This window comes from Populus trichocarpa, chromosome 7, assembly GCF_000002775.5.
Source record: "Populus trichocarpa isolate Nisqually-1 chromosome 7, P.trichocarpa_v4.1, whole genome shotgun sequence".
Lineage (NCBI taxonomy): Eukaryota > Viridiplantae > Streptophyta > Magnoliopsida > Malpighiales > Salicaceae > Populus > Populus trichocarpa.
In genome coordinates, this window is record NC_037291.2 from 13,364,800 (window position 1) to 13,392,506 (window position 27,707).

At 33.5% G+C, this 27,707-nt stretch overlaps 4 protein-coding genes across 5 annotated transcripts; all 4 read right to left on the reverse strand.

Annotated features, from left to right (window-relative positions):
* Positions 1 to 1,802: 1,802 nt before the first annotated feature.
* On the reverse strand, positions 1,803 to 4,779 carry LOC7485048 (endo-1,3;1,4-beta-D-glucanase). Its single transcript, XM_002309844.4, has 7 exons — positions 4,458 to 4,779; positions 4,268 to 4,289; positions 3,322 to 3,448; positions 3,113 to 3,203; positions 2,909 to 2,998; positions 2,699 to 2,799; positions 1,803 to 2,181 (listed from the first exon to the last, which is right to left on the reverse strand). Exons 1-7 carry the CDS (start codon positions 4,603 to 4,605, stop codon positions 2,041 to 2,043), a joined length of 720 nt encoding a protein of 239 aa, XP_002309880.3. The 5' UTR covers positions 4,606 to 4,779; the 3' UTR covers positions 1,803 to 2,040.
* Positions 4,780 to 6,828: 2,049 nt separating this feature from the next.
* Positions 6,829 to 10,869, reverse strand: LOC7485047 (transcription factor bHLH143). 2 transcript variants are annotated; one of them, XM_024605367.2, is made up of 4 exons: positions 10,715 to 10,869; positions 9,365 to 9,999; positions 9,013 to 9,170; positions 6,829 to 8,913 (listed from the first exon to the last, which is right to left on the reverse strand). In XM_024605367.2, the coding sequence occupies exon 4, from the start codon at positions 8,894 to 8,896 to the stop codon at positions 7,790 to 7,792; it is 1,107 nt and encodes a 368-aa protein (XP_024461135.1). In that variant the 5' UTR covers positions 8,897 to 8,913; positions 9,013 to 9,170; positions 9,365 to 9,999; positions 10,715 to 10,869; the 3' UTR covers positions 6,829 to 7,789. The 2 variants fall into 2 exon arrangements, with proteins under 2 accessions (XP_024461135.1, XP_024461136.1); XM_024605368.2 differs by lacking the exon at positions 9,013 to 9,170 and having other exon boundaries at positions 6,829 to 8,887.
* Positions 10,870 to 16,529: 5,660 nt separating this feature from the next.
* Positions 16,530 to 17,857, reverse strand: LOC7485046 (mitochondrial uncoupling protein 5). Its single transcript, XM_002309842.4, has one exon. It carries the CDS (start codon positions 17,600 to 17,602, stop codon positions 16,634 to 16,636), a length of 969 nt encoding a protein of 322 aa, XP_002309878.2. The 5' UTR covers positions 17,603 to 17,857; the 3' UTR covers positions 16,530 to 16,633.
* Positions 17,858 to 18,855: 998 nt separating this feature from the next.
* On the reverse strand, positions 18,856 to 21,573 carry LOC7486076 (peptidyl-prolyl cis-trans isomerase FKBP12). The gene is made up of 5 exons (XM_002309841.4): positions 21,378 to 21,573; positions 20,753 to 20,786; positions 20,552 to 20,613; positions 19,832 to 19,884; positions 18,856 to 19,166 (listed from the first exon to the last, which is right to left on the reverse strand). The coding sequence occupies exons 1-5, from the start codon at positions 21,463 to 21,465 to the stop codon at positions 19,065 to 19,067; spliced, it is 339 nt and encodes a 112-aa protein (XP_002309877.1). The 5' UTR covers positions 21,466 to 21,573; the 3' UTR covers positions 18,856 to 19,064.
* Between the last annotated feature and the right edge of the window lie 6,134 nt (positions 21,574 to 27,707).

The window sequence follows — 27,707 nt, forward strand, 5'->3', positions numbered from 1 at the left end:
AATGTTGTAGGTAAAATACCAAAAGCGGTGAAGATTCAATGAAAGGATGCAAAAATCAAACCTGGCCCAGATAGTGGAGTTGACTAGCAAGGTATTTGGACCTGTTTGTCAGAAAGAATAATTCAACATTTTTGACAGAGATATCTCAAACTCACAGCAGGAATGCCTCAAATCTTCCACAAGGTATTGACCTGAGACGATCAAGACACTTAATCTTCTAAAACGCAAAAAAAATCAATGAACATTGAGTAAGTTGTTGGAAATATTCACTCATTACATTATGAGAATATCCATGTAAGTCCATGGAAAGAAATCCTCTTTGAAAGTTAATTTCAGGACCAATAACACTATGACTACTATCTTCCGATCTCTGACGTAATATCCTGACAACAAATTTCATAGGCTGATATTCTTCTCAGATCATCATTCCACAAGCACAGTAATTAACCAAAATGCAATTCTTGGACAAATGGGAATTTAGCCGGTTTTCTTCGTTAAAAAAACATCTCAATTCAAAACTTAAATGGTTAGGTGAAGCACATGAAAAAACAAAAAAGAAAATAAAATTCCCCGAATATTAATGCATTTCACCTGATATTTTCTTCAAGAATTTACACAAAAACAACTCCAGTTTCTAGCTTCTGATTCTATACAGGCCACGCTGGTCTTTTGATCATTGTTTGCTATGCCCTATAGCTTATGAAGTAACCAACCCAATTTAATATTTTAACAATCTGAAGTTCAAATGCCATAGTTTCCAAATATCTGCACAGGTTTATTTGTTTGGTTACAAGGGAGAGGCTCGAGTCGGAGTCCTCTTAAGGAAGAGGGATATGGATACAGATTGAGCTAGAAGCTCACAGACGCTTATAAAAATTACATCTGGCAACCTAGCACTTAATCAGATATTGCAAGACTGGCCATCACCACTTAATTCATCTAACTTAACAAGTCAATAACAAGAGTAAAAAGCCATCAGAATGTGCTTAATATAAACAATTATTCATGTCTTTGAACAAATATAATTCGTTTAAATCATTTCAATGAATGTAGTCAGTTTCAGACTGCATTGTGTTGTCATCAAAGTGTAGCAGACTTGACTGAATTTCTCTGAAACTACTCCTCATGCAAGCGAATGTCAGCATGAGAGTTGAAACTCAAAAGTGGGGCACCTCTGAGTGCTCATCAAGGAGACAAGACTTGGTGCCTTCACTGTATCCATACATGAAGCACTTGCATGATCTACTGTTCCTTAATTCTTATCCACTCTAAAGAGAAAGGGGCCATAGGGCACCATTGTCTTGCAATGATGCAGCATTAGAGCATATAATCTTTGACAAAACTTTTGCTACACCTATATAAAAACAAGAAATTATTACATGAGACCAAATATAACCTCTACATAACAAAGGCTATAAAATATAAAAAATGTTCTTGAAGTACTAGTCAAACGGGCAATTTTATTTATTTAGCTTCAAAAGTACTAGTGATTGTTCGTGAGTGTTTGGAAGTAAAATAATTTTTTTTAGATATATTTTATTTAAGAAATTATCAAATTGATTTTTTTAAAATATTTTTTTTATGTGTTTGTGTCAAAAAATAAAAATCATTCTAATATTTTTTAAAATAAAAAACAATCTACACCACAATACCAAATTTAATTAATATCAGAAAAACCTCGACCAAAAACTAGAAGATTTGGCTTGGGATTAGATTCTGAACCGTGTATCTATCCATCTCTTGGCAGTGTTATTTGCACTCTCCTAATGAGATATATATCAATGCCTTCGCATTCTTGCAAATGAACGGTAGAAAAATTATTATATTTATCATGGTAATGATATTTGTTGAGTTTCATACGTGAGCAAGGAATACACGAGATGCCCCCAAAATTCATTATTTTAGGCTTTTAAGTTATGTCTAATCTTGTGAGTAAGTCCTCACACATACAGGCTAGGTACAGGCCTAAGCGACCTCGACCAATACAAATCTCCCCAACAATAGTACTGACAAATCTTGTCTGCACCATTGTTGGTTCTTTCACTTGACAAACTTGGTAAACCAGTGTAACATGTCGCGGTGAGCTTCTTCAGCACTCTTAACAGCCGGTTCATCCTCGACATTGTAACGAACTGTCCATCCATGACTGACACCAGGGAATATTTTCAAAAGGCTAGCAAGCTGCAAAACAGAGGAATCAAACATTAGCATACAATTTAGAGCATCAATAGTAAGGGAAATAGAAGAATCATCGTTAGCTTTTGGGTCAAAACATGTCATTTCAACATGGCATGGAATGATCAAAGACACAAGTCCCTTTCCTTCTACCCAAAATGTTAGATCATGCTAGTTAGCATAGTTATACGAAACCAGTGACCTGGTCTAAGATTTGAATTTGGGTCATGAGTTGGATGGATTATCTTATAGGTTGGGTTTGTTGGATTTTTATTTTATTTTTTTGTTTAAAATAATATCATTTTGGATAAAAGAAATTAAAAAAAAAAATGTTGGTCGAAACCCAACTCGACACTGAATTCTGGGAAGTCACTGGGTCGACCTGTAAAGATAGGTCAGATTTGATAATTAACTATGTTAATTATTACAAGTGATGAGGTGAAAAATGTTTCATAATATTATCTCCTTATACCACATAACCTCTATCAGATAATCGCCAATCTTTAGGTTGAGGACTCATTACCTGAGATTTTGCGGATAAAATTTCTCCAAATTCCTTCAATTGTTCTGGCGGAGAATAATGGTCAATTTCAGCTCCAAGAACAGCAATTGGAATCTTTACCTCTGAAACAATATAATATATTTGTCATCAATTGTAATGCATAAATATCTGTTATTTCCTATTTATCCTAAATCATTTCATAATCACAAAGAAACGAGGGAAGAACCTTACCTCTAATTTCATCAATGGTAAGTGGACCAGGATGCAATATAACTGCAGCTTGAATATCATTAGAACTGGCTAATTTCACTGCCACGTTCCCTGAAACAAATATGAATAATCAAATACTACAAGCCAAGTTGATCCTTCCAGTCCAGTAGATAAGAGCTTGTTCTAGTTTGAGCAAGGTCTTAGCTACGAGGGAGAATGACTCACCTCCCCAGCAAAAACCTGCCGCGCCAATGGAATTCACACCCTTACTTTTTAGAGTGGCAATTACCAATTTTGCATTTTCATGTCCTTTGTCCTATAAGAGATTAACTGAGATTAAACTCGAAACTAGCTCATTAAAACACATGCATGAAGGCTGTCATCTGGTTCAAGTCATGTGTTTCGGTATTTATGAAATTACTCTAGATACTCACCGTGTTATGGAGTTTTTTCCATGCCTCTATATCAAAGCCAGGCCTGCTTAGATCAATCGGATCACCATAAAAAAAATCAGGAACTACTACGAAGAATCCAGCAGCTGCAACTTTGTCTGCAAGCTTCCTTCACATCAAGAACAATGAAACTACATAATTATTTTGATGAGATAAGTGATATCAGGGCAAGTATTCTTGTTGTGATGCCCCAAGTGCAACAGGGAGATGTTTTGGACAGTGAAGACAAATAAGCTCAACTCAGTATTATACTCGTAGAATATATAGAGGCTGTTCAGTTACGCACCTGTTCCTTGCCCCAAACTTGGGGTAGGACACTTGAGCAAGAACATAAGCATTGCAAAGCCAGATTTATTTCCTTCTATAATAGGTATACTTTGTGGAGGTTGAACATGAATTTTACTGTTAAAAGTTAAAACTCAGAATTGGTTTTGTCCTTTGATCAATAACATGAAATGTTTTATCTGGATGGGCTATTTTTCCAATCAATAGATGATATCAATATGATAGTTATAGAACTCTGCTCTAAAATAACATTGTTACAGCATTGCTGCTTTGAAAAAAACCTAAAAAGGTCAAATCATGTTCTGTCTCACTCAATTCAACTGATTTGCGGGTTAAATCATTAGGTCAATTAGATTTAATTAGATGAACTATCAACTTAATTCAATATAAAATTTACTTCATATGATTAGATGTTAGGACCTATTGAGCCAAATCAGGTTTTATAACAATTATTTAAATAATATGATTAGAAAATAAAGGTGAGCGCTAATTGATTTTCCCTAGCCTCATTTTATTTTCCCTTTTGAATTGAATCTTAAAAATGGTCTGTTAAATAACAAAGTCAAGAGGCAATGAATTGAGATTAAAAAACTGGCCATGGAAACACCAAACTTCATTCTAGCAAATGAGAGAATTATGTTACCTCAAATTCGGAGCTTCATAACCTGGAAAAATACGTTTAAAGATGAGATAACAGGCCGATCAGTATAGTAATTTTCTAAATAAACACACTCTTTCACAGAGAATAGAAAGCCCATCTCAAAATCAAACCTAAGAAAGTGGAAATCAAGAAATAGAAAGAGGGGGGGGCGAAAGGCTTGGTGGGCTCTTACCAAAAGCATCGGCAATGAGAAGGATGGCTAGCTTGGAATCTGAAGCACCAGTAACATAGGTTTTAAGGCCACCAAGTTCTTGGACTGTCCCTGCGCCATAATCTGGAGTCAGTTTCGGTGGGTTCTCAAAACACTGAGGACTTGACATCTATCAACTGTTATACTAGCAGACTTCACGCTTGGAAATGGGGGAGACAAGGAGAATCAAGATGTTTTTACAAAAAGATAGTAGAAAGTTAAATCATGTAACATCATTACGCACGTCAAAGAGGGCTGCTCGACAGATACCATTGCTACCGTCACCTCTTATTGACATTGCTTTCGTCAAAGAGGGCTGCTAGACAGATACCATTACTACTATTAAAAAAAGAAATTGCAAATTGAATATAATATTTTAATTGCGTTAAATTGAAAAATAATATTGTCTGATATCAAAGAAATTTGATAAAATAAGAAATTTTGAAACTAAATTAATGGAGCTGAAGAGAGGTTTCCCCAAGTTTAATCACTAAATGAGTTATCTAAACAAAATTAGTATCCATAACTTCAAGTTAAGGTAGCAAACACTTTCTCCTAATTTAGTAATGTAGAGGGTGTTTGTTGTAATTTTTACTTTTATTTTTATGTATTTTTTAAAAGTATTTTTGGATTGAAAAAATATTAAATTAATATTTTTTTTAGTATTTTTTATGATATTGATATATTGATGTTAAAAATTTTAAAAAAAATATGAAAACACTCATTTTAATATATTTTTAAAATTAAGTTTATTTTAAAAAACACAATCCATCAGCATCATTCATAAAGTATCTAACATCCTTTAGATTGCCGGCCGAACTCACCCTAAAGACAACAAAAACTGAATGTCCTTGACTACGTACATTAATCTCTCACGCACAAGCTTTCTTCCCTTCGATACTGATCTGTCTTAATTAGTTGTCAGAACCACGTACTGCAAACAACAGAGAGCATGCGCTATACGTAGTAGCTATAGGCAAGGGACCAAATCCTACGTAGAGGACTCTCTAGTCTCTACATCTATGTTATGTATAATTTGATGTAGGAAGTACTTGCAAGCTCGATGGGTTGTTTGGATAATTGACAAAAAATTCTACTAACATGCATCTGGACTTTTAAAGTGTGTGCAGCCACTGGACTTTTGCAAGAAAAGATGGGAGATGCATGTGGACGGATGCCACAGTTTTTGGACTTGTAGACCTGTGCCTACAAGCCCTATCTAGACTAGAGTGCTGTCACCGCTTCTTTTTCTTACAAGATAAGGGTCCCTCCAGCTTAGATTTGTTTCTGATCAGGATTATTCATGGTTGTTAATTTGAGGTGTGCGCTTGTTGAGACACCCATGTTAATTAAAAAAAAAATAGAAAAGATAATGCTGTTCTTCTTCTAGCTTAAAGTAATGCAGCACTCAATATGAACCAATTATGCGCAGGTGTTACGAGGCTGGATAGATAAACACTCCCATGAAGATATATATGGTTAGTGACGAGGACAATCCCTGTAAGAGATTTTGATCTTGAGGAGACCCTACCTTGCTAACACCATCTGAGGTAGGTTAGGCAAAGTTTGGGTTGGCGAAGTGAAGGGTAGCCAAGACTTTCACGTGTCTTACACATCTTGGTCCATGATGTTTTTTTAACTTACATATAATTTAGTCAGTTAATTCTATTTCAAGCAACTGGGAATCGTTCACACGCTACATAAAGGAAGGGAAAAACAAAACAAAAACCCTACCTCCTAATCCAAGACCCAACGATCCTCTAACCTATAAAAATCCGCATGGTTCATGATCATCCAAGTCACCTCATCCCTACAAATCCTCGTCCAAAATGAAGGAAAGGAAAAGTTATGGCATTCAAAAAAAGGAAATCATTCATCTTGGTACTCCTCTATAATTGAAGGAATAAAGACATGGCACCAGGGAGAGAAAAAAAGGATCACGGGACGAGAGGTTCAATAGGGTCATAAAATGGCATATGATGTGATGACACTGCTCCTAACGATTTATCATTCTTGTACTACTAATTATTCACCATCCATGCCAGGGTAAATCTTACTTTTAATCAAGAATCTTTCTTTTATGTACCATGGGTAATTATAGAAAGTAAAAATGTCTTAAAAGGAAAAGCTATGAAAAGTCCGAATTCTTATTTCATTCTTTGCAAGAAAATGGTGAAGTGGTGAGCCAGCTTTTATCTTTTAACATGGCGTCAAAACACACATTTTTCTGACACCGTAAGTGCATATTATTACAGTGGCAGAACACAAGCAAAGACATTACCATGAAATCAGCTTCAAGATCCACTTGTCCCTACACCACTCATCTGCCACAACTCAAAGGATGACATCCATCTCCACAGCAAGAGAATCTTATTCACTTCATCCATTACAGACACACATAAAACATCGATGCATAAGACAACAAGACGAACAACAAAAGAACAGCAAAGATAAACATACTCAAACTCAAGCACTTTACTACTACTACTACTACTACTACCATCAATCACATGGTTCTACACTCCAAGTGTCAATGCATACAAATCTGACAAACCCATGGTAGGGCATTAAAGGACTTCACACTACATAACTATGGTCACATGTCCCAATACTGTGCAAGACCATGGGCAAGCCAGGATGGAATGAGTGAAAACAAACAAGACTTTATTAAGAACATTTGATCAAAGAGTGGACCCCAACAATTGATGATTAACCACTGAGCTTCTCCACAGTAGTATCCCACACCAGAAGTTTTCATTGTACTGCTACTTTTTAATGAGAGTTTAATACCAGAATGATTTGTGTGAGTTTAAAGAGACCAAGACAAAAGCATGAAATCAAAGAAAAGGGAAGGGTGGATAGTGGGACCCGAATTACCTAACGCGCATGCACTAAATCCATGGGGGTTCTCAACACTTGAAGAAAAGGAAGTCCTCATTTACAGCACAGCCCACCTCTACACAATCAACCCACGCGTTCAAATCCTTTGAGACTTTTGTTAACCTTTAATCCACAATAAAGCTAAAAGATAATCATTTCTGGTCAACAAACAAAACCCATTTTTTCTTCACCTTCTGCAAGCAAAACAGCCATATCATCCCACTATTTCTCTCCTTTTATTGGCCCATTATATACAAGCCCTTGAGGGGAAAAAAAGTTGGAAAAAGAGCCCCCACATGAGGAAAAAAGCTAATATAGTGATTTCAAACTCATCAATCATTCAAACCAAGAATTCTTGAGTAGCTACCTTTCGTTCATTCTTCCTTCCTTCCACTTTTTAGCGAACATGCTACCATGGAATGAGGAAATGAGACTTAATGATAGTTCACTCCAAGCGTTTTGGCTTTGAGCTTCAGAGACTTCAAGTAATTTATAGCTTCATCAAGGACCAACAACGGTTCCTTATTCTTTGCACCAGGGATTATGCTCTCCAGAATTTTCAAGGTTGCATGAATCTTATCCTTTCTAAATTGCTTGCTGCCCAAAATGGAAACCATTCCCTCTTTTTGGGTTTGGCCTATAGCATAGCTTGATCCCATATCACTGTCATATCCATTGTCATATCCGAGAAATCTTTCCACTTTCACTGAACTAGCAGTGTCTACTGGAGATGATTTTTTGTACCCGCCATCGATCAATTTCTGCCTTTTGTTTGGACCATCAGAACTAGTAACTTCCTCTGTTATTTCCTCTACTTGTTCTTGCGTCCCGTGACTTTTAATCAGAATGGGAAAGTGACCAGTGCTCCTTACTTCATCATCATCACTATCATCATCGTCACTTCCACCATCATCTTCATCATAATCATCGCCATCCGAGTCTAGCAACGCATTGATTTCTTCAGTGTCCTCGTGCATCTCAGTTTCTTCACCACTAAAGTGATTCTCGTCTGATACTTCGTGTAACTTCAGCTTCATCTGGTCCATTTTTGCTGCATATTCTTTGTAGTTAAAATAACCAGGAATTGGCTTTGCATCAGCTGTAGTTGGTTTTGGGACAGTAAGTCCAAAGGAACTATACATCAACCTTTTTTCATTCCCAGACTGATCGAAAATGAAGAACCTTCTCTGGCATCCAACAATTGGATTTGGCACACCTCCCCTACCAAGCCCATAAGAAAACACAGACAAGTTTTCTTTGACATATGGATTTGTACCAGGAAGAAAATTCTGGAAGTGAGGGGGTAAACACGGAGGCAACCCGTAGGTTTCATTGCCTTGTTGTGTCTCAAAATTTGGAATGCTTGGAACTGCTAACCCTGGCATTGACATATTTGCAGACGTCATGTAAGTGCCAGGGTTCATACATGCTGGCAAACATTGTAGTTGCGCAGGATCCAAAGATGTGGTCATGCGATTGAAATTTGGTGATTGCCAAGTAGAAAGTGGTGGAAACAGCCAAGAACCTTCAGCCTTAACCATCCAACCAAAATAATTACCTGTAGATGAAAATAAAAGAGAGAAAATAAATTAGTGTCTAGAAAAGAACCTGTTATCATTTTAGCTTCAGACCCAGTGGTAAGATATCGCAAACATACCAAGAGTTGTGCTTTGATTTGCAATGCGGAATTAATTGCTGCTTCTTTTAGGAACAAGAAAAGGAAAAGGAAAAACTACAAATTCCAGTTTGATACTATAACAGAAACGTGGAATCAATCTACGTGACAGGTTTAAGCAAATGACGGAAGTATTCAGCCTGCAAAAAAGTACCAGAAACAAGGAATGAATTAGTATCGCCACCAAACAAGGAGCAAAAAGAAAGCCATGGACTATAAGAGCAAAAATATACAATTCAATTCTTTGACAAAAATACTTTCTTATGAACTGCTAATTAGTTGCATCGCGCAAACAGTTAAATAATAAAGGAAGCATTAAATGTTTTACACTAACCTGACAATCCTGCAATGGTTGATAGCATGCAATAACTCTAACTATAATTGTTAGTTTTCCAGCACTTCCATTCTCGTGTTTCAATGCCCGAAATCTTGTTTGACTAGCTGCTTGGCACACCATAACTTCTTTTGAACGCTTAAAACTCAAAACTATCCAGATGTAGGTTACAACACGGAGCAACTGCCTAATAATCGAAAGCAGGGCAAGGAAAAGCTCGGTACAAAGATCAAAGATGGGCTGGACTTAGAATAGCAGAAAAAAAGAGGAAGAAACGCCGTAGAAACAGAAAACTTGAATTGGAAAAACAGAATGAAGATCGAACAAAAAGAGAAACTAAGGAAAGTTATATTGTTTTCTTGTTATCTTTTCAGCTAATCCTATAAAAATCACAATAAAAGATGAAAAAGTGATTAGATCCCATTAACAATTTTGTAAGGAACAAGAAGCCCAGAGTCTCAAAGATTGAAGTTCACTGGAAAGGTGATTTACAGAATAACCCTGCAATACAAATTCAAACGCATAACTTTGCGGATCACGTCAACTGGTGGACTCAACCAAGGCATATTGTTTCCCTTCAGTGCACTAATGAATTATTCACAGATATCTACTATAAGTATATATGCCCAGATTTCCTGCAAAGGGTAGCATGAAAAACAAGAAACATGAGCTAAATGGTACAAAATGCAATCAGATAGAAATGCAATAAGATGGTGAACAATAAGAAGTAAAAATGTGGAACAAACTCATAAATAACCTCTACAAGCTTAAACCTTGGCTATCAAATTTGACAAGATGATTTTTGTTTACGAGCACAAAACTACAACTAAATTGCACTCCATAACTGAGCTTCATAAACTTCCCTCGACATCAACAAGAAACACAAGAATTTTCATCATATTCTGCTTTCTTGTTCTGCCATTTTCTACCAACTGAAAGTATGGTAAAGATAACTATAACCAAAATAAGCTGAGCTGAACTTTCAGCATTTCTATCACATGAAAATTATCGAAGATACCAAAAAAAACAAAATCAAAGAAATTAGCATCTCTATGTATATTGATTATTCTCATCAAGCAAGAAGGGCAATCCAAATTCTCTCCTGAATCCATCAAACCCCATGTACTGAAATTTGGAAACTTTAAGCTTAAAACAAACCAAAGCACCAAACTTTCACAATTACCAAACAGAAAAACGAAAACCCATCAAGCAAAAAGAAGATAAAACCAAAAAAACAACTCAAACCAGAGACAAATTCAACAAAAATCCAACAAACATCAAGCAAAAACAGGAAGGCTCAAAACAAGAAAAAAGAACCCATAAAGATAAAACTAAAATTCAATCACTTACAGTGAAAAAAATAATAATAATATCTTTCGTTGCTCAGATCCAAATACACAAAAGTTGACTCAAAAGGAAATCTTAAAAACACTGAAATATTACAAGGAGGGAGGGAGGGAGGGAGGGAGGGGGGAACAGTTAAAAGTAGAAGTACAAGAAAGTTGTGACTGAAGAAGTGAGCGTGTCAAGAGATGTTAAGATTTTAAAGAGTTTTTATGACCATATTGCCCTTTTACTGTTATAGAATAGTAGTTGACCTTTGTCTATGGTTAAGCTAACCTAACATTAGTTATTTTTTTACCGTTGATTGAGTAATGCCTCTCTCTCTCTTCTTTAGACTTTTTTTTTTTTTTTTTAGAAAAACATTTTTTACAAAATGATTTTAATGGTACGAAATAGGTTGAGGTATAACTTATAAGAGGGATTTTTTAAGAAAAGAAATATTTTTCTTACAAAATGATTTTTATGGTATGAAAGCACTATATAGTATTTTGAATACATTTTAAAAGTATATTTTGATTGAAAAAATATTAAATTGATTTTTTTATTTTTTTTGATAATTTAATAAGCCGGTGTAACAGATAAAAATTTTAAATTTAAAATATTATTTTAGTATATTTTCAAATAAAAAATATTTTAAAAAAATAATATGTATTATAATATTAAATATACATGAAGTTAGTTAGTTAAGCTCGTAAAAGGAGTTTATAAAATTTTATTTTATCTTATCCATCGTCATCTTGAATTCAGGATTTAAAGGAATTTATTTTCTTAATAAATTATATTATTATCATAGAAAATATTTTTTTAGATCATTTATAAAAAATAAATAATATGATGCTCTTGCCAACTAATATAATAATAAAAATAAAAAAGAATAGTAATAATAATTAATGTGAATAGGCAAGTAAACAAGATCTAATTGATTTTTAATTTTGGTTGAGGTCCTACCATACTACAAAAACATTCATGTTAAACATAAGCTTTATAGATTGTGACAAGAACTAGGAGAACGAACTGAAGCCATGAACAGGCGCAAAGTCAAATCGAGCACGTTCCCAATTCAGAGAACCTTGGTTCACATTCACAGTAGAGGACTAGAGGTAGAGGTGGTCATCAGTTTTTATTTATAAACATAATTAAATTAAAATTTTATGAAAATATAAAAAAATTGAAATTGAACTGAAACTGGTTTCAACCAACCGGTTTTGATTCGGTTTGGTTATTTAAAATTAAAAACCGAAACTCAACCAATCGGTTTCGATTTGGTTTCGATTCGATTTGGTTATTTTATATTAAAAACTGAAAATTATATTGTTTTTTTGCTTTTTTTGGACTTTCTAATGAGTTCTTTTTGTTCAGTTTTTTTTAATTCGGTTCAGTTTGATTTATTTCTTAACTAAATTGGTTCGGTTTGGTTTTGTGATTTCGGGCCTATAAAACTGAACCGAACCAATTTTTTTAAAAATATTCTAATCAGTTTTTTTCATGATTTAATTTTTTCAGTTATTTTTTTTTATTTTCTCAATTTAATCAGTTTATCAATTTTTTTACTCGTCTCTCCGATCTCTCCCCCTATCCTAGTTCACAATACTAGAACAATTTCTTGGCAATCCAAGCTAGAGCCCCAAACCCAAACCATATTGTAGTAAAGACCAAACCACCCCTGAACCTAATTAGATTTTCTTGTAATAAAATAGAATTTTAGCCCACTATTTATTTGAAAATATCAGAATTCTGTATTTAAAATCTGAACCACATTAGTTTATATAAACCTGCAATATTTTTATATATATTTTTAACGAATTATGATGTTATTTATAAGCATAAATTTGATTTAACGTTTGTGTATTAGCTTTTTTAAAAAATAAAATTGCAATTTACAAAATGTTTTGGCACATAATTTATTCGGAATTTAGTATGCACTACCAAATTCATTGCATTGAAAATTATCTCTCTCAAGTTGCATGAGAAGAGAGAATCATCGAAGATATATACGTGCTTCCTAGGCGTGGCGTGGGTTCAAGTTTTCATGATAAAAGCTTGTAATTATGTAAATTATTAGACATGTAGCGGGTTGGTTTTTGAACCTGATTTTGGCCGAGTTTTAAAAGAATTACTTGAGAGTTGACTCGATTATATCCAGGTAAATCAATGTTTTTTTATTTAAAAAGAAACTTGAAACAATATTATCAAACATATAATTATCTCGAACTAGTTATAAATATATAAGATAAAAGGAATGCATCACTTGATAATTATAATATAATTAGTCACAATTATATTGAGTTTCTATTTTTCATTATTTATAAAACCTCCTTTTACATTTTATAATGTGATTTATAGCTTTAGTTGATTTCATTTAATTTCAACTGAATTTTAAAAAAATTAATTGGAAATTGACTCGACTCGATCAAACCTAAATAACTCGATATAATTTCTATTTAAAGAGAAAAACTTGAAACAACACGTCTAATAACTCACAATTCTGTTGAATTTCTATTATTTGTAAAACTTCCATTTACTTTTCATAATGTGAATTTTTTTTTTTTTTTTTTGAGGTTCATAGATTTTTGTGTTTCTAAGAATCCATGGACTCGCACCCAGAGCACTTGAATGGACTGAAACACCATGCGGCTCAGCAGGTCTAACATCCATTTCAACAAAACAAGAGCTGAAGGCTTGAGCTGGGCTAGCCCAAGTCTTCTTTTTTCTGGTATGATTGCAATTATACCAATAATGATAATAAACACCTTAAATCATATAGTCATTAAAATGTGCCATTGCTCATAAGTATCCACTCTACTACTTGCTAATCTAATAATTAAAATACTCATTTCCCATCTCAAGGCAGAGAGAAGGTGTTCTACATGGTGCAATATTGACCCCACAGGAAAAAAAAAATTAATATAATAAATTAAAACAGCCTTGTATTAACTAATAATTAAAAGGGCGTCGATTGCAGGCTCCAACTTATGCACAAAAAAAAAAAAAAAAAATTCTTGGATCTTGAATTTTTAATTGTAGATAGCACTCGTGTATATAGAAATCCCATAAAATAAATAGTAAAAGTATATAATAAAAAATCAATAATGATGAATTATATTATATATAAATTATTCATGAGAGTGGTGGAGGGAACAAGAATCATAGGGGGCGAACTGATATTTAATCAAAACATCATAAGGTCTTCCCTTTTTAAGGCAATCAAATATGATCCAAATTTTCCTTCTGCTGGGTTGCAGGATACAAGGGCATTGTTCCTCTCTTCTCTTGCTTGTAAACTAAATAATAATCAAATCAATTGCTTCAGTTTCACCCTTTTTTTTTTCTTTTTTCATTCAAGGTTTTCTTAGCCTTGAACTGCCAATACTCGAGAAAAATATCTCTCTAATCTTCTTATTTCCAATTGTGATCAAAACCCATCATTAATCTAACAATAATTAATTAGAATTATTGTTAGATTAAGATAATTAGAGGTGTAATTTTCTTATAAATACAAGAACCGGCAATGCATGAAGAATTTAAATGTGTGTTTTGAAGAGTGTGTATTAGTCAATAAATATTAAGATATCCATATAAATTTCTCGATAGATTATGATAATTAGAGATATAATCTTCTTATAAATAAAATAACCAATGTAAAAAGAAATTAAGAGGGTGTCTTAAAAAGTATGAATTAATCAATAAATATTACGATATTCATCCAAATACTTGAGTTTCTACCTAATCTAGGCATATAGTTTGGTAAAGTTCGACTCCCTTTCTCGAATCCCCAACAGTCTACGTTTTATGTAGTGGTCATCATTTTCCTCCCACTCCTGAGGGAAAAAACACCACCAACTTTAGGCCCTCGATGTTAAAATATGGCCCCACGTATCCCTTAGCTGGAATTTGCTTTTTTAGGATATTTACGAGTATAGAAAACAGTTGATTTTTAAAGTGTTTATATTTAAAAATAAATTAAAATAATATTTTTTTTAATTTTTAAAAATTATTTTTAATATTAACACATCAAAACGATATGAAAATATGCTTTAAAAAACAAAAACAATTATTCTGAGTGATTCAAGTACCCATAGAATCTATATTTGATGTTGAATAAAGAAGGTATAAATGTGTGTAATGAGTCAATATAATGTTGTAATCCACTTGATTCAATGTAAGCAAATGGGGTTTTCGAAGGTGATGATAAGACGGGCATATGGCTCCTGTGTGATACTTGATGTTTTGTAGTGGAGGACGAAAGAGGTGCTCATGTATATAAATACCATGTTATTTTTTTAGCAAAAGCCTTGGTAAAATATAATTCAAAAGGTATATACTATACTATACTATACTATACTATATTATATTAATCTAGTGCTTAATCATACACCTTGCCTCCTTCCCCAAATTGAATCTTTATTGTTAAGTGTCCGGCAAATAGAATAATTTAGCATTCGACTGATTAGGTAAACTTTTTTCCCATTGCAGGCCTTAGCAAGCAAGGTTGTATTTCATAACTTTTATTGGCAATCAACTAATTCCGGATTAGAGAATAGGGTAATGTTTAATAGCTATAAGTACAAGTATAATTAAAAAAATAAAATGAGTAAACTCGTATTAACTTAACAAACTAATTCATTATTAAAAGGTTAAATTGAGAGGGAAAAAACAAATAATAATATCTCAATGAATAATATTTTATAAGTTTAACTATAATGATTTTGTTTTTGTTTAATTTAATTTAATATAATATAATAGTAGGATGGTAAATTAAAGTTGTCAAATTCAGGCTGCAACTTGCAAGAGTTTGATGGGGATATTTCAACAGAAATTATTGTTATTGACCCACTCTCATCTAGTTTTCCTACCATAATACCATCACCACTAGGTCTCATGATAAACGTTTTGATCTCCTTGCTTGATGGGTGATTTTCTTTTTTTCTTTTTCTTTTTTTTACAATTGTTGTATTATTTTATATCATTGAACGATTATAAGTAAAGATTGTGAGGGACAGAATAAGATAATTCATCTTAATTTAATAAGTAAATAGTTAAAAAACAAATTTTAATACTTATTTTCCGATGAATATGAATATTTAGATCTAGTAAGTGAAATGAAGTGATTAAATATAAAAAATAATTGTAATTGTGCTAGACAAACTTTTACTTGGGTGTAGAACTACCCGACAATAATACTGTGTTTCAGCATATTGATTCACGTGCAACAAGGATATAATGCAGCATCATTGTTCAAACCACGAGAGCTGAATATTTCTAGCTCATGTAGCTAATGAAATCTTGCTGTAGAAGAGAAGTTGGCCCAGCAAAATGGCTGGTGAGAGAGCGGCTAAACCATGAGGAGTGAAGAGTGAAAATGAATGATTGCTGAACTTGGCTTGGGACATCTCTCCTTGCAGGCTGAATAATGGGCGTAAAATATCAAACTATGCTCCAATCTGGCATTATATATGATAATATCTTGCTGTATTTTCATCTTTAATCTGATGATCAGGAAACCCTCAGCAGCTTAAGCTAGCAACGATGAGCTTCGTTGTAGCATCCTGGAGAACCATATGTCACTGTTAAGGCCCACTTCTGATCATATATATAGATGCCTTAGGAACTGTGACTGCTGAGGTCTAGCAAACTTTTAGCCATGAGCCCAGGAGGTGAAGATGAGGTGAGTGGTCTTTCAAGCATGAAGGAAGAGCTAAGAAGCCACGTTTAGAATCTAGCATTTGATCATCATGATCTGAGGAATTGTATTGCATAACCATAGCTGGCTATTGTTCATGATCAATATCACTCATGTTCTACCACTCTCTTAGACAAATCGTGAAGGAGAATAAAAATTATATTGCTTCCAATATATAATTGAAGTTGAACAAATAAATCAATAAATATATGTGAATTTTTAGTTGAACACATCACAAGTAATAATCAGAAATCTTTAAGTAATTTCCTAACTTGCTCTAGCGTGACAAATAGCACTACAGTAAAAGGTCCTTGCCTTGAAATTGTAGGGATAAACCCCTTGTACAAGGCCATAGGACCCTCTACCCTGACCGTCTTCATTGCACAATCTAATGCACCCTTGTAAGGTGGTTCCACTCCGGGCTCAACCTTCATATTCATAACTCTAGTCTTGATCACATCAATGGGGTTTGAAGCAACAGAAGCAACAAAACCAGCCACAAAACTTGCCGTAACATGGGTCCCAATCCCATCATTCATCAAACCCTTCTCCAAAATCATCTCCTTGGCTTGATCATATGTTGCAAGCTGTGATGCAGTCACAATCATTGCACGATTGATTGTAAGACCTGAACCGCGCCATAAACTGGCAACACCCTCATGCTTTGACATTTGACCTAGGGCATCCACAACACTCTTGTAGTTTCTACGTTGTTCAATAGGGAGACGCCCATCAGCCTGCATACGAACCATTGCCACATCTGCAGGGTTACCAACTGCCGCCCCGACAGCACCGGAGATCAATCCAGCCACTATCTTACGTGCAAGTGGCATGTTATTAGTATCCGAATCAGTCCATTTATGTTTGAGGACATCATAAAGGCCCATACGAGTGGTGGAGTATAGGGTTTGGCGTAGTATGGTGGCGGAGACACCGGAGAAAAGGGCATTAGCACCTTCGGATTGGATGATACGTAGACCAATGGAAAGGGGTCCAACACGGGGTGGAGGAGGGACTTCTAGGGTGGTTGGTAAGGATATGTTGGCAGCAGAGCTCAAGGCAAAAGCAGGGCGATAGGATTGTAAGGCAGATGGATTTGGGATGTGGGATTCACCTTGAAGTTGCATCCGGACCTTGATTAAATCTAGAGGGTGTGTGGAAGCTCCAGCAATGATGGAGGCAATACCACCTTCAGCAAAACCTTTCAAACCCATGTTATGATTTCTAATGGAATTTTCGAAGGCTGATATATTGATCAAACAAAGAGTTGAATTAATTGGGAATTCTTACAGAGAATTGAAGAAAGTGATTATGGGAGAAAGAAGTGAGCTGCGATTTGTTGATGAGTGTTAAGAGGATCATCCATGTTTATATACAGAGAGTCGAATGAGAGAAGGGAAAGAACATAGAGACCTTCTTGACTCCTGGACGCGGCTATCTCACTTCCAGATATCGTTGACCGTGCTCTACTACTTGGTGTGCTTGCTTGTTCAAAGGTGATTTATTGTGACCGATATCGGCAGTATCGGTTTGACTGACTTCAAAATAGCTAAAAGTATGCCATACAATTCAACTTGACAAGGGGGGTGCCACTTGTGGAATTATATGGGATGCTTATTTATTGGAAATGTTCTGTGTTTTGTCCTCTGTGCTACCTGCCACATCTCATTTCAGCTGCGGCACTTTTTGGTTGAAATTGTCCACTTTGTTTGAAAACTCAGACCAGCCCAACAACCAGCAATTTTCGAGGATTGTTGACAATATCACAGAAAGTCTCTTGTTTTTTCTGCGTTTGTGCGCGATTGCCAGTGAGAGGAGGGCTGATACTGATGTGTCATGTGAAGGTCACTGCTAGAGATCAGAGGTCTTGACCCTAACAAAACTCCATTCCATTTAAGAAACTTGCCTCAGATCAAGACTTGCCAGAAAACCAAAATTGCTTCTTCTTCTTTTCCTGTTATTTGATTTCGCCAACACATTGTTTATTTTTGTGGTTTAGGTAATTTTAAAAAGTACATTCAACTTGAAACAATATTAAATTGGTATTTTTTTTTTAATGTTTTTATATAATTTTGATGTACTAGTATCAAAAATAAAAAGAAAAATCTGGAAAATAAAAATTATTTTAATATATTTTTAAATAAAAAATACTTTAAAAAAACAATCCCCAACACAATACCAAACACTAAAAAACGCATAAGCAGATAATACTGACTCACCCCAACTAAATACATTATCAAACAGAAGCTATCTTAGATCCAGCGCTTTAGCATAATTTTTTCAAGGCATGACACACAGAACATAACACTACTGAGTTTTACATCGGTGTCTATTTGCTGTAGGGGTGAACGCAAGCAAGGATGCCAATTACTTGTTTGATTAAAGAGCATGTTATGGTGCTCATATACCACTAATCAATTCCACAAGCTATCTGGTCATATGGTGGCACGAAACAAAGCATAAAACATGAGAAAACTGAGTGCTTCATAATGCTTGGCACCAAATCATGCCCATTTCAAGATGATGAAATGTTTAACCAAGCTACAAACCTTGTTCCTAGTAAGAGAACAAGAGTAAATAGCTCCATCTTAAACATATTACATGTTCATCAAACGCTGGGAGATAATATTCATGTCTATGACATGTTATTTAGAATAGCCTCCTCCCACGATTTACTCACTCCAAACTTATGACTTCAATCTCAAAATCCAGGACCGAGTTTGGTTGTATTCCCCAAGCTGGAAATCCACCAGCTCCATAAGCATAGTCAGGAGAACACTGAAAAATCATTCAAGATCATTTGTCGTTAGATATAGAAACTTTAGAGAGCAACACAATCCAATTCTTGATCTATCAAGGAGCATGCTTACATAAGTATGCTGTAGCTATTTGTAAGCAGTTCAAAGGATCAGAGTATAGATGGAAAAATGTTAAAAGTTTCAGCAATTGGAGTGTTTCTTAATTTTAACAAATATTGAAACAAATAATAATAAAAAAGTAAAGGGTAACTGTAACCTGCAACAAAATCTCAGAATTACTCGCCCAGAGCAAGAAAATGGGTGAGTGGTGAGCCACAGTGAATGTGAAGGAGGAAGAAAAGAAAAAAGCATGATTATTTTTATTTTTACATAATATGATGGTAAGTGATTTGAATAGAGAGGATTGATTTCCTACAATTTTCAATTATTTGGAAAGTATCCCTAGATACTATTAGAATTGCAAGCTACATGAAAATACATATTTCAAACAATATCAATCCGTATGCTCAAACAAGGCAAAGTGACACTTTTAAGTTTTTTCTGCGATCACAGAAACATTGTGTTCCGTGCCTTTGCCAACAATAATTCAACTGGAACCACAAAATGGTGATTCTTATTTCACTTGATGCATGAGAGACTGTTTTATTGGTGGCATTGAAAAAATACAGAATAATAAGGAAATACCCGCAGGCGAGCAACTTCTCCCACTTGCATTCCCATGACACCTTCATCCCATCCTGCAATAAATTGAATGGGATAATAAGTTCATCAAAACATATCCTATTAAGCATTTACAAACAGAGGCAAATTGGCCATCTAAAGCAGCGATTCTATTAACTTGATAGTTGATACGTAACATGCTTATAACCAATGAAAACTACAAGGCTGTAATGAAATTGAATACACAAAGAAAGCATGCAGTTGGATCTATCAAGAAATAGGCATTTCATTTCCTCAGTAAAGCACACAGTAAAATTCTGGTAATGCAAGAATTTTCTTGTTTAGAAAAATATACTCAGTGCACCTAACATGTGTACTATTTCATCAACAAAAAAGAATAGCCAGAAAAAATCTGCAAATCTTCCTCTATCAAGAAAAGAGGAGTTAGTGGCCACAAAAGAAAAGGCAGAATGAAGAGCGAAGTAGGGAAACAAGCACTGGCATCAGCTAATTGTTAGAATTTTCTTCATCTCTTCCATCTCAGGGTCAATTGTTTTCATGTTCATATCACCACTAAAATCATGAGGGGAAGAAATAGAGAAAGCAAATAGCTACTACTATTCATCAACATAGCTTTTAAAAAGTACACATGATCCTATAGTCAAACCCTTGCTTATTTTCACTGAATGAAAGTAAACGAAAAGATTGTTATTTGTAGCAAACACAATGATAGCAGGCTCCTACCCTTTATGACAGATCCTTGGCCAATTTTGAACGCGAAAGGCTTTTGCCCTGGATCCTTGGTGCTGAAATAAAACAATCAAACAAACAAATAAGAAACACAAAATTCAACTCCACAAATAGCAAGCCTACAACAAAGAATACAATTTTTCGAATAAAAAAGTTTCCAATTGCAACAAAATAAAACAACACAATCCTCCTCACCTCCAAAACTTCTGTGAGAGATCACGATTTTTCCCTGCATAAAAAAACAACCAACATCACTCCTGTATTTTAATTCTTTATTCAATAATACAGAAGCAATCTATTTCACTCTTCAAGCATTATCTCCCTAACCCACAAAAAAAAATGAGAACTTCTTCACCTCCTTGAACTCAAATCACAAACACGACTCAAAAAACCCTTATATTATAACATCTAACCCAATCCTTTCACCAAACAATAAACACACCCAATAACTATTAAGCTCTTTCGCACTCCATGCTTCTCTACTAACCCCCCCACCCCCAAAAAAAAAACAAAAAAAATCAAAAAAAAAAATCAAAACTTTTTCTCCCTCAACTCAAACTCACAAAACCCACCTCGAGAAACCCTAAATTACAACATCTAGCCCTAATAATTCCACGAATTAAAAGGCACACCCGATAACAATCTCATAAACCCATATAGAAAAAACCAAACTTTCACAATATTGTAAAACTCAAATCCCAAGCCTCTATACTTTCATAGATTTTATCAGTAACCAGACAGAAAGCAATAGACTTCCTAACTTGCAAATCAAAATAAGTAAATAAAAATAGGGTTTTGTCCAAAAAAAGAGCTAGCTAACCAAAACCAGTGCAATGAACGGTCACGTTTTGACCAGCAGTTGGTTTGGGACCAGTTCCGGGTCTGACAACTTGTTTCTCCACTCCCATTTTTGTGTTATTGTCGACTTCTGAGCTTAGCTTAGCTTAGCTTTGCTTTGCTTATAGATATATTTGCTGCTGCGGTTTTTTTTCGATCTACAGTTCTATAGTGCCACCGAATGGTTTTCACACGTGCCTTGCACGTGATGAGATGAATGAATATTGTTAAAATGATTATTTATTTTTTTTATATAGGAAAGATGATATTTTCCGTTTGAAATTTGAAACGCAAAGATAAACCAATGCATTTGAGTGCCTTTTACTAGATTATTGTTACAGGCTATGCCGTGGATTCGAATATAAAAAAAATATTCAAGTGCTCATGTTTTCTGGTTAAAAAACTTAAAACGTTATAGAGGTTAATATGATATGATATAGTTAATTTTGTGAGTTTAAAAATAATATATATAATCAGTAAAAATATAATTTGATTAGAAAAAATATATATTTAAAATGATATTTTTTAAAAAAATATTAAAACAACAGTATATTGGATCAACACGGGTTCACTTGTTAAATTCACAACTCATGTCATGAGACCGTGATAATCCCGTAAAAAATAAATTGAAACAACTTATAAAGCCTAATTCCAAATTAATATAATGTCAAATGATAAAATTAAAAAAAATAATTAAAAAAGGACCCAAATCAACTTGGATTAATTTGTCAAACCCATGACTCAGGTCATAAAACAATGATAATCCTATAGAAAACAAATCTAAACAAAGAATGAAACTCAATTCTCAATCAATCAAATGTTGAAGGAATAAAATTAAAAAAAAAACAATTCAATTAATAAAGAAGACACAAAAAATTACTAGGTAAACTCGCCAAATATGTGACTGAAGTTATGATACTAGGATAACCTCATAAAAAACAAATTAAAACAAATTATGAAGTTCAATTCCTAATCAACCTACTATTGAATGATGAAATTGAAAAACAAAATTCAATTAAAAAAGAACCCAAAAAGAATTTACATTAACTTGTCAAACTCGTGACTTTGGTCATGAAACCGAGAAAATTTCATATAATTATTTATTTGAATGAAATTTAATAAAAAAAACAAGGAAAAAAAACACGATGACCCTAATAAACAAAAGTCAAGCCCCTGCCTAAAAAGAGAAGGTCGTACGTGAGGCTACAAGGCCAAGCCCGCGCACTTGGATGTGCATTTTTTCTATTGGTAAATGGGGAGGTTATCTACCCCTATTTTCATGTAAGAAATAAATTAGATGACGTGTCGTCTGTATTTCTGCCACTAACCGTCTTAAGTGACTGGAAAGTCGGGTCTCCAATGTTTTGAACCCTAAAACCCCATTTCTCAATCTTTTTTTTTTCTGAAAATATCTAAAAACACCTTAGTAACCTAGATAAACTCATTTATAGCCTCAAATTAGCCAAAAATTGGTTAAACACTAAGATTCAACCCAAATCCAAAACAATTATCGAGTCCAAATCTACTTTCTCAAGCAAAATGAAGGCTAAAAAAACACTCTAATGAAACTCCTCTTATCAAATAAAACTCGTTAACACCAAGATTGAGTTTTTTCATGGCCATAATCGAGGCAACAGACACATTCTCTATCCTTTCTCCTTTTTTAACCATCCATTTTCTCATCTCTCTAATTCGGATATTGAAATGAAATAAAAATGAAGTTCAAGACCAAAATAGAAAAAACACATTAAACAAGGATTATAAATAAAAAAAATTGAAAAAACAACTTAGAGGGCTAAAAATACTAAAAACACGCCTCAACAGTAGTATATAAAAACGAGTCTATGAATTTGTTTTAATGCCAATTTTGGTCCTTAAGCTTTAATTATGTTTAATTAAGAAAGTCAAATTTGATTTTCCAAATAGAACATCGATTTAATATCAGAACGTTTTTTAAGTACTTTGAGAAGCTCTATGCGATGTCAATTGAAACAAACTATTGATCATAATTCTAAATAAAATATATTTAGAAGGATAAGATTAAAAAAATAATAATTCAATGACCAAAAAAGAGCCAAGACAAAAATATAATGGGAAAACACTATTTCAACCCCCATTGTTTCATATGTGTGGGGGACAAAGTATATCATATACCTTTAGGTTTTTTTTTTTGTAATTCTCTCTTATACATGGTAAAATAAATTAGCCTATGATTTTCAAACAATTTGATTCATTTATATTTTTTTATTTGAAAGATAAAAGTTTTCGAGTCAATTTATATATTAATGCAATATAAACTTTTTTTAACCATTAAATTTATCATTTAGGAGCACATGATAAGGTTTTAGTATAAAAAAACTAAAGCTTATGTCAAAAGAAATTATGCATATAGAGAAAATATCGTGGATTGTAATAGTGTTTCACTGTAATATCCCACATCGACGGGTGATGGAGTGGTAGTTGGCTTTATTAAGAGTGCTGGTTGTTGTCACTGGCTATCCGGTTATGCCGACGGGGTCGTCGGGCTCTTTAAGGGGGGTGGATTGTAATATCCCACATCGGCGGGTGAAGGAGTGGTAGCTAACCTTATTAAGAGTGTTGGTTGTTGACTTGTCATACCCGTTTTGGGGTGTCAGGCTCAGAGATGGGCTCACGTCACCAGGAACAAAACCGTGAGGGCGGTAAGGCCCAAAACGGACAATATATGCCAGGTTGGGTCGGGCTGTTACATTCACAATGTTCTCTCCCTCTCTCTCTTTAATTTTCTTGGTCCATTGGTTTTTTTCATTTTGGTCCTTTTTTTTCTGATTTGTTCCTTTGAGGTTGCATTTATTTGAGATTGGTTTTAGTAATTTGTTTTGACTGCCTAGGTTATGGGATCCCGGGATGTCAAGAAAAGATTTTGTCTCCCAACTGATGCTTGGTTTGAAAAACTTGAATAAAATTTTATTGATTTAAAAATATTGAAGCTATTGAGGAGTTTGAAAAAAATATTTAGTCCTTTTCTCTTGAAAGATTCAGGGACTTGATTGCATGATCAATGAAAAGATCAACCCTTTTTTTATCCCATAAGTTTTTTTCAATTGATCCTTTCACATTGGGTTTAATTTGAATTGGATTTAACAATATTTTTTTGTTGTTTAAATATGAGGATCCTGTGGAGTTGAGGAAAAATATTGACATGCAATTGCTGCTTAGTTTTGTAAAATAAAATTTAATTTTATTTATTTATAATAATGAAGGCTTGAGATACCAAATTTAAAAATAAAAACAATTACAGGGAGTTGGGTTAATAGGTAGTGGCAAAGAGGCTAGTGTGTGCAATGCATGTGCTAGTGTTTGAAAGAGGTCATCACGCTCTAGCAATGTCTATGGATTCCTCCGGTGTCAGAACATTGCTTTTCTTGATAGCATTGAATTTGTTTTGGAAACTCCTTATTGATGGAGTGGCATATGTACAAGTTGAAGGAGCATAGAGTTCCTTTTTCTTTTTCTTTTGATATATCCTTTCTCTCTCTTCTCATCGGTTTTCATGCACGTAAAGGAGAGTTGTATTTCTTCTCTAAATAGCAAGGTGTCTTGCCATTTTATTTTTGTGTTAAATTCGGTTCTCGTTATTTTAATTGATATTTGTTTTGTTTTTATCATTTTTTTAATTGAATTTTTTTTTAATTTCATCCCTCGACATGAGGTTGGTTAGGCATTGAGTTTCATGAAATTTTTTTTTCTAATTTTCTTTTTATGAGGTAATCTAGTCCTCATAACCTGAGGTATAAGTTTGGAAAGTTAGTCTAGGTTAATTTTAGTCTTTTTAAGTCTTTTATTTTATTTTTTTTATTTTTATTCTTCAACATTAGTCTTTATATTGGTTTTTGCTTTAATTTATATAGGGTCATCCCGGTCTCATGATATATGTTGTGAGTTTGGTGGGTTAGCCCGAGTTGACTCAAGTCATTTAAAAAAATGAATTTTTTTTTTTAATTTCAATCTTTAACATTGGGTTTGTTTGAGAATTGAGCTTCATAATTTTTTTTAATTTGCTTTTTATAGGGTTATCCTGATCTTATGATCCGAGTCATGAGTTTAGCAAGTTGTCTTGAGTTGACTCAATCGGTTTTTTTGTCCTTTTCAAAATTGATATTTTTTCAATTTTATTCTTCAACATTAAGTTGGCTAGGGATTGAGCATCGATTTTTTTTCATTCTGGTTTTTATGGGGTTATCCCCTTTTCATGATTCATATTGCGTGTTTGGTAGTTTAACTCGGGTTGACTCAAGTTTTTTTTTTTGTCTTTTTTTAGAATGAAATTTTTTTTGTTTTGTTTTAAATTGATTTTTTTCTCAATTTACTCCTTCAACATTAGATTAATTTAGAATTAGCCTTCATATATTATTGTTATTTGCTTTCATGTGGTTATCTTATTCTATGATATAGATCACGAGTTTGACAAGTTTATCCTTGTTGACTAGAGTTATTTTTTTTATGTGAATTATTTTTTATTATATTCACCCTTGAATATTGGGTTTGCTGGGAATTTAATTTTATAATTTATTTTAATTTGCTTTTCATGAGGTTATTTTATCTTATCATATGAATCATGGATTTTATAAATTAATTAGGGTTAGTCCGAATCAATTCAATATATAGCTGTATAAATATTTTATTTAAAACAAATGTAGTTTAGTATCTAAAAAAATGTTCTCGAATATACATAATTTTTCCTTGATTATTTTTTCGAGCTAGAAAACAGTATTTTAATAATGCCTTTATATTTTTTTACATTATTTTTTTTCTTCTAATCCAACAGAGTGCAAGCAAATCATCTAGTACAGACTATAAAAAGGAGCTTGGTTTAGCTAAACACCATATTTTCTATCTTTAATTTTTATTTTATTATGGTGGTAAGGCTTTCTTTTTTGGCAGAGAAAAGGAGAATCTAAAATTAAATTGGACCCTTACTCCTGTAAAAAAAAACAAAAAATCTAAAACCTAGAAATGGGGTATCATAATTCATTAAACTAGTTATGGATTTATCATTCTTAAAGCTGATCCAAGTCTATTTGAGAGGGTAATTATGTTTATTTTTTAAAATGTTTTTCATGCTGAAATGTATTAAAATGATATATTTTTTTTATTTTTTAAAAATTATTTTTGAGATCAGCGCATCAAAACGATCCAAAACATACCAAAAAAATTAAATTTTAGTAAAACAAAAATTTAAATTTTACGGAAATGCCGCGTTCCCAAACACTCTGTTAATTTGTCTTAGTTTTTATCCAAAACAGTGTTATCTTTTCTTAAAAAATTAAAATAGAAACGAAATAGCTTCATGCAGTTTCTTTTTTTAAAAAGGTTGGTCAAATTATAATTCATTAAACTAGTTATTGACTCGACCCCTAATGTATCATAAGGTCTAAATTAATGGTTGACCCAAGTCTATTTATTTATATGTATTCAAAACAATATTATTTTGAAAATAACTAAAAACTAAAAGGACATTGCCTTGACTTTTTTTAAAAAAAAAAATATTAGTCGGACCTCATTTGAATTTTGACTAAATCACTTAGATTATGAATTAACTTACTAATCATCCAAATTTTTCCAATCAATTACATGAGCGGTCCAAAACAAAACCGAACTTAATTCAGGATTAGGTTTATTTCCTAGTCAACCCACCAGCCTAGAACTATTTTCAGAACAGGGTTTCAACACAGGACTAAACAAAATTTCAAATAGTCCATCATTATCCAAAGATCTAGAAGCCCGTAATGATGTAAATCAAACTTAAAAACACTTTTTACATGTGAATTGTTGGTTGATATGATAAATGGATTTCTTTATATTATAAAAGAACATGGGAAGTAGGTTTTCGAAGATGGATTTATACTTGACACCCCAAATTTAGTTTAAAGATTATGTTAAAAAAAAAAAAACATTTGAGGTCGTGGCTTAGCAAGGAAAGGAATTTGTTTCCTTTCTCTGCACCTGGATTCGATCCTCTTTATGCATGTCTGTTATCTCCGCGGTGCCTTACATGTCCATTGGGCTTGCAGGATATTCAGTGGGCCCGATGATTAGTTGTGGTGCGCATAAACTGGCCCGGACACCCCGGGTTATCAAATAAAAAAAAAAGATTACGTGAAAAAAACACTTCATTTTAATTAAGGAATCAAGGGATCGATTCAGCAACTCCAGCAATTTTTTTTTTAATAAATATATCCTCCTCCTCCTCCTCCTCTTTACATTTAATCCCGGAATCAGATTGAACTCAACACCTAACCCAATTCAAGTCAGATGTTGAATTTCTAGATTA

Excerpts from the sequence above, each read along its gene's own strand:
- LOC7486076 (XM_002309841.4), bottom strand. The coding sequence starts at position 21,465 with ATGGGAGTGGAGAAACAAGTTGTCAGACCCGGAACTGGTCCCAAACCA. Across the intron at positions 20,787-21,377 it reads CGTTCATTGCACTGGTTTTG|GGAAAAATCGTGATCTCTCA; the intron begins GTTAGCTAGCTC and ends TTTTTTATGCAG. Across the intron at positions 20,614-20,752 it reads CTCTCACAGAAGTTTTGGAG|CACCAAGGATCCAGGGCAAA; the intron begins GTGAGGAGGATT and ends GTTTTATTTCAG.
- LOC7485047 (XM_024605368.2), bottom strand. The coding sequence starts at position 9,487 with ATGGTGTGCCAAGCAGCTAGTCAAACAAGATTTCGGGCATTGAAACAC. Across the intron at positions 8,888-9,364 it reads AACCATTGCAGGATTGTCAG|GCTGAAGGTTCTTGGCTGTT; the intron begins GTTAGTGTAAAA and ends TGGATGGTTAAG.
- LOC7485046 (XM_002309842.4), bottom strand. The coding sequence starts at position 17,602 with ATGGGTTTGAAAGGTTTTGCTGAAGGTGGTATTGCCTCCATCATTGCT.
- LOC7485048 (XM_002309844.4), bottom strand. The coding sequence starts at position 4,605 with ATGTCAAGTCCTCAGTGTTTTGAGAACCCACCGAAACTGACTCCAGAT. Across the intron at positions 4,290-4,457 it reads TCTCATTGCCGATGCTTTTG|GTTATGAAGCTCCGAATTTG; the intron begins GTAAGAGCCCAC and ends GTATTTTTCCAG. Across the intron at positions 3,449-4,267 it reads TATGAAGCTCCGAATTTGAG|GAAGCTTGCAGACAAAGTTG; the intron begins GTAACATAATTC and ends CTTGATGTGAAG.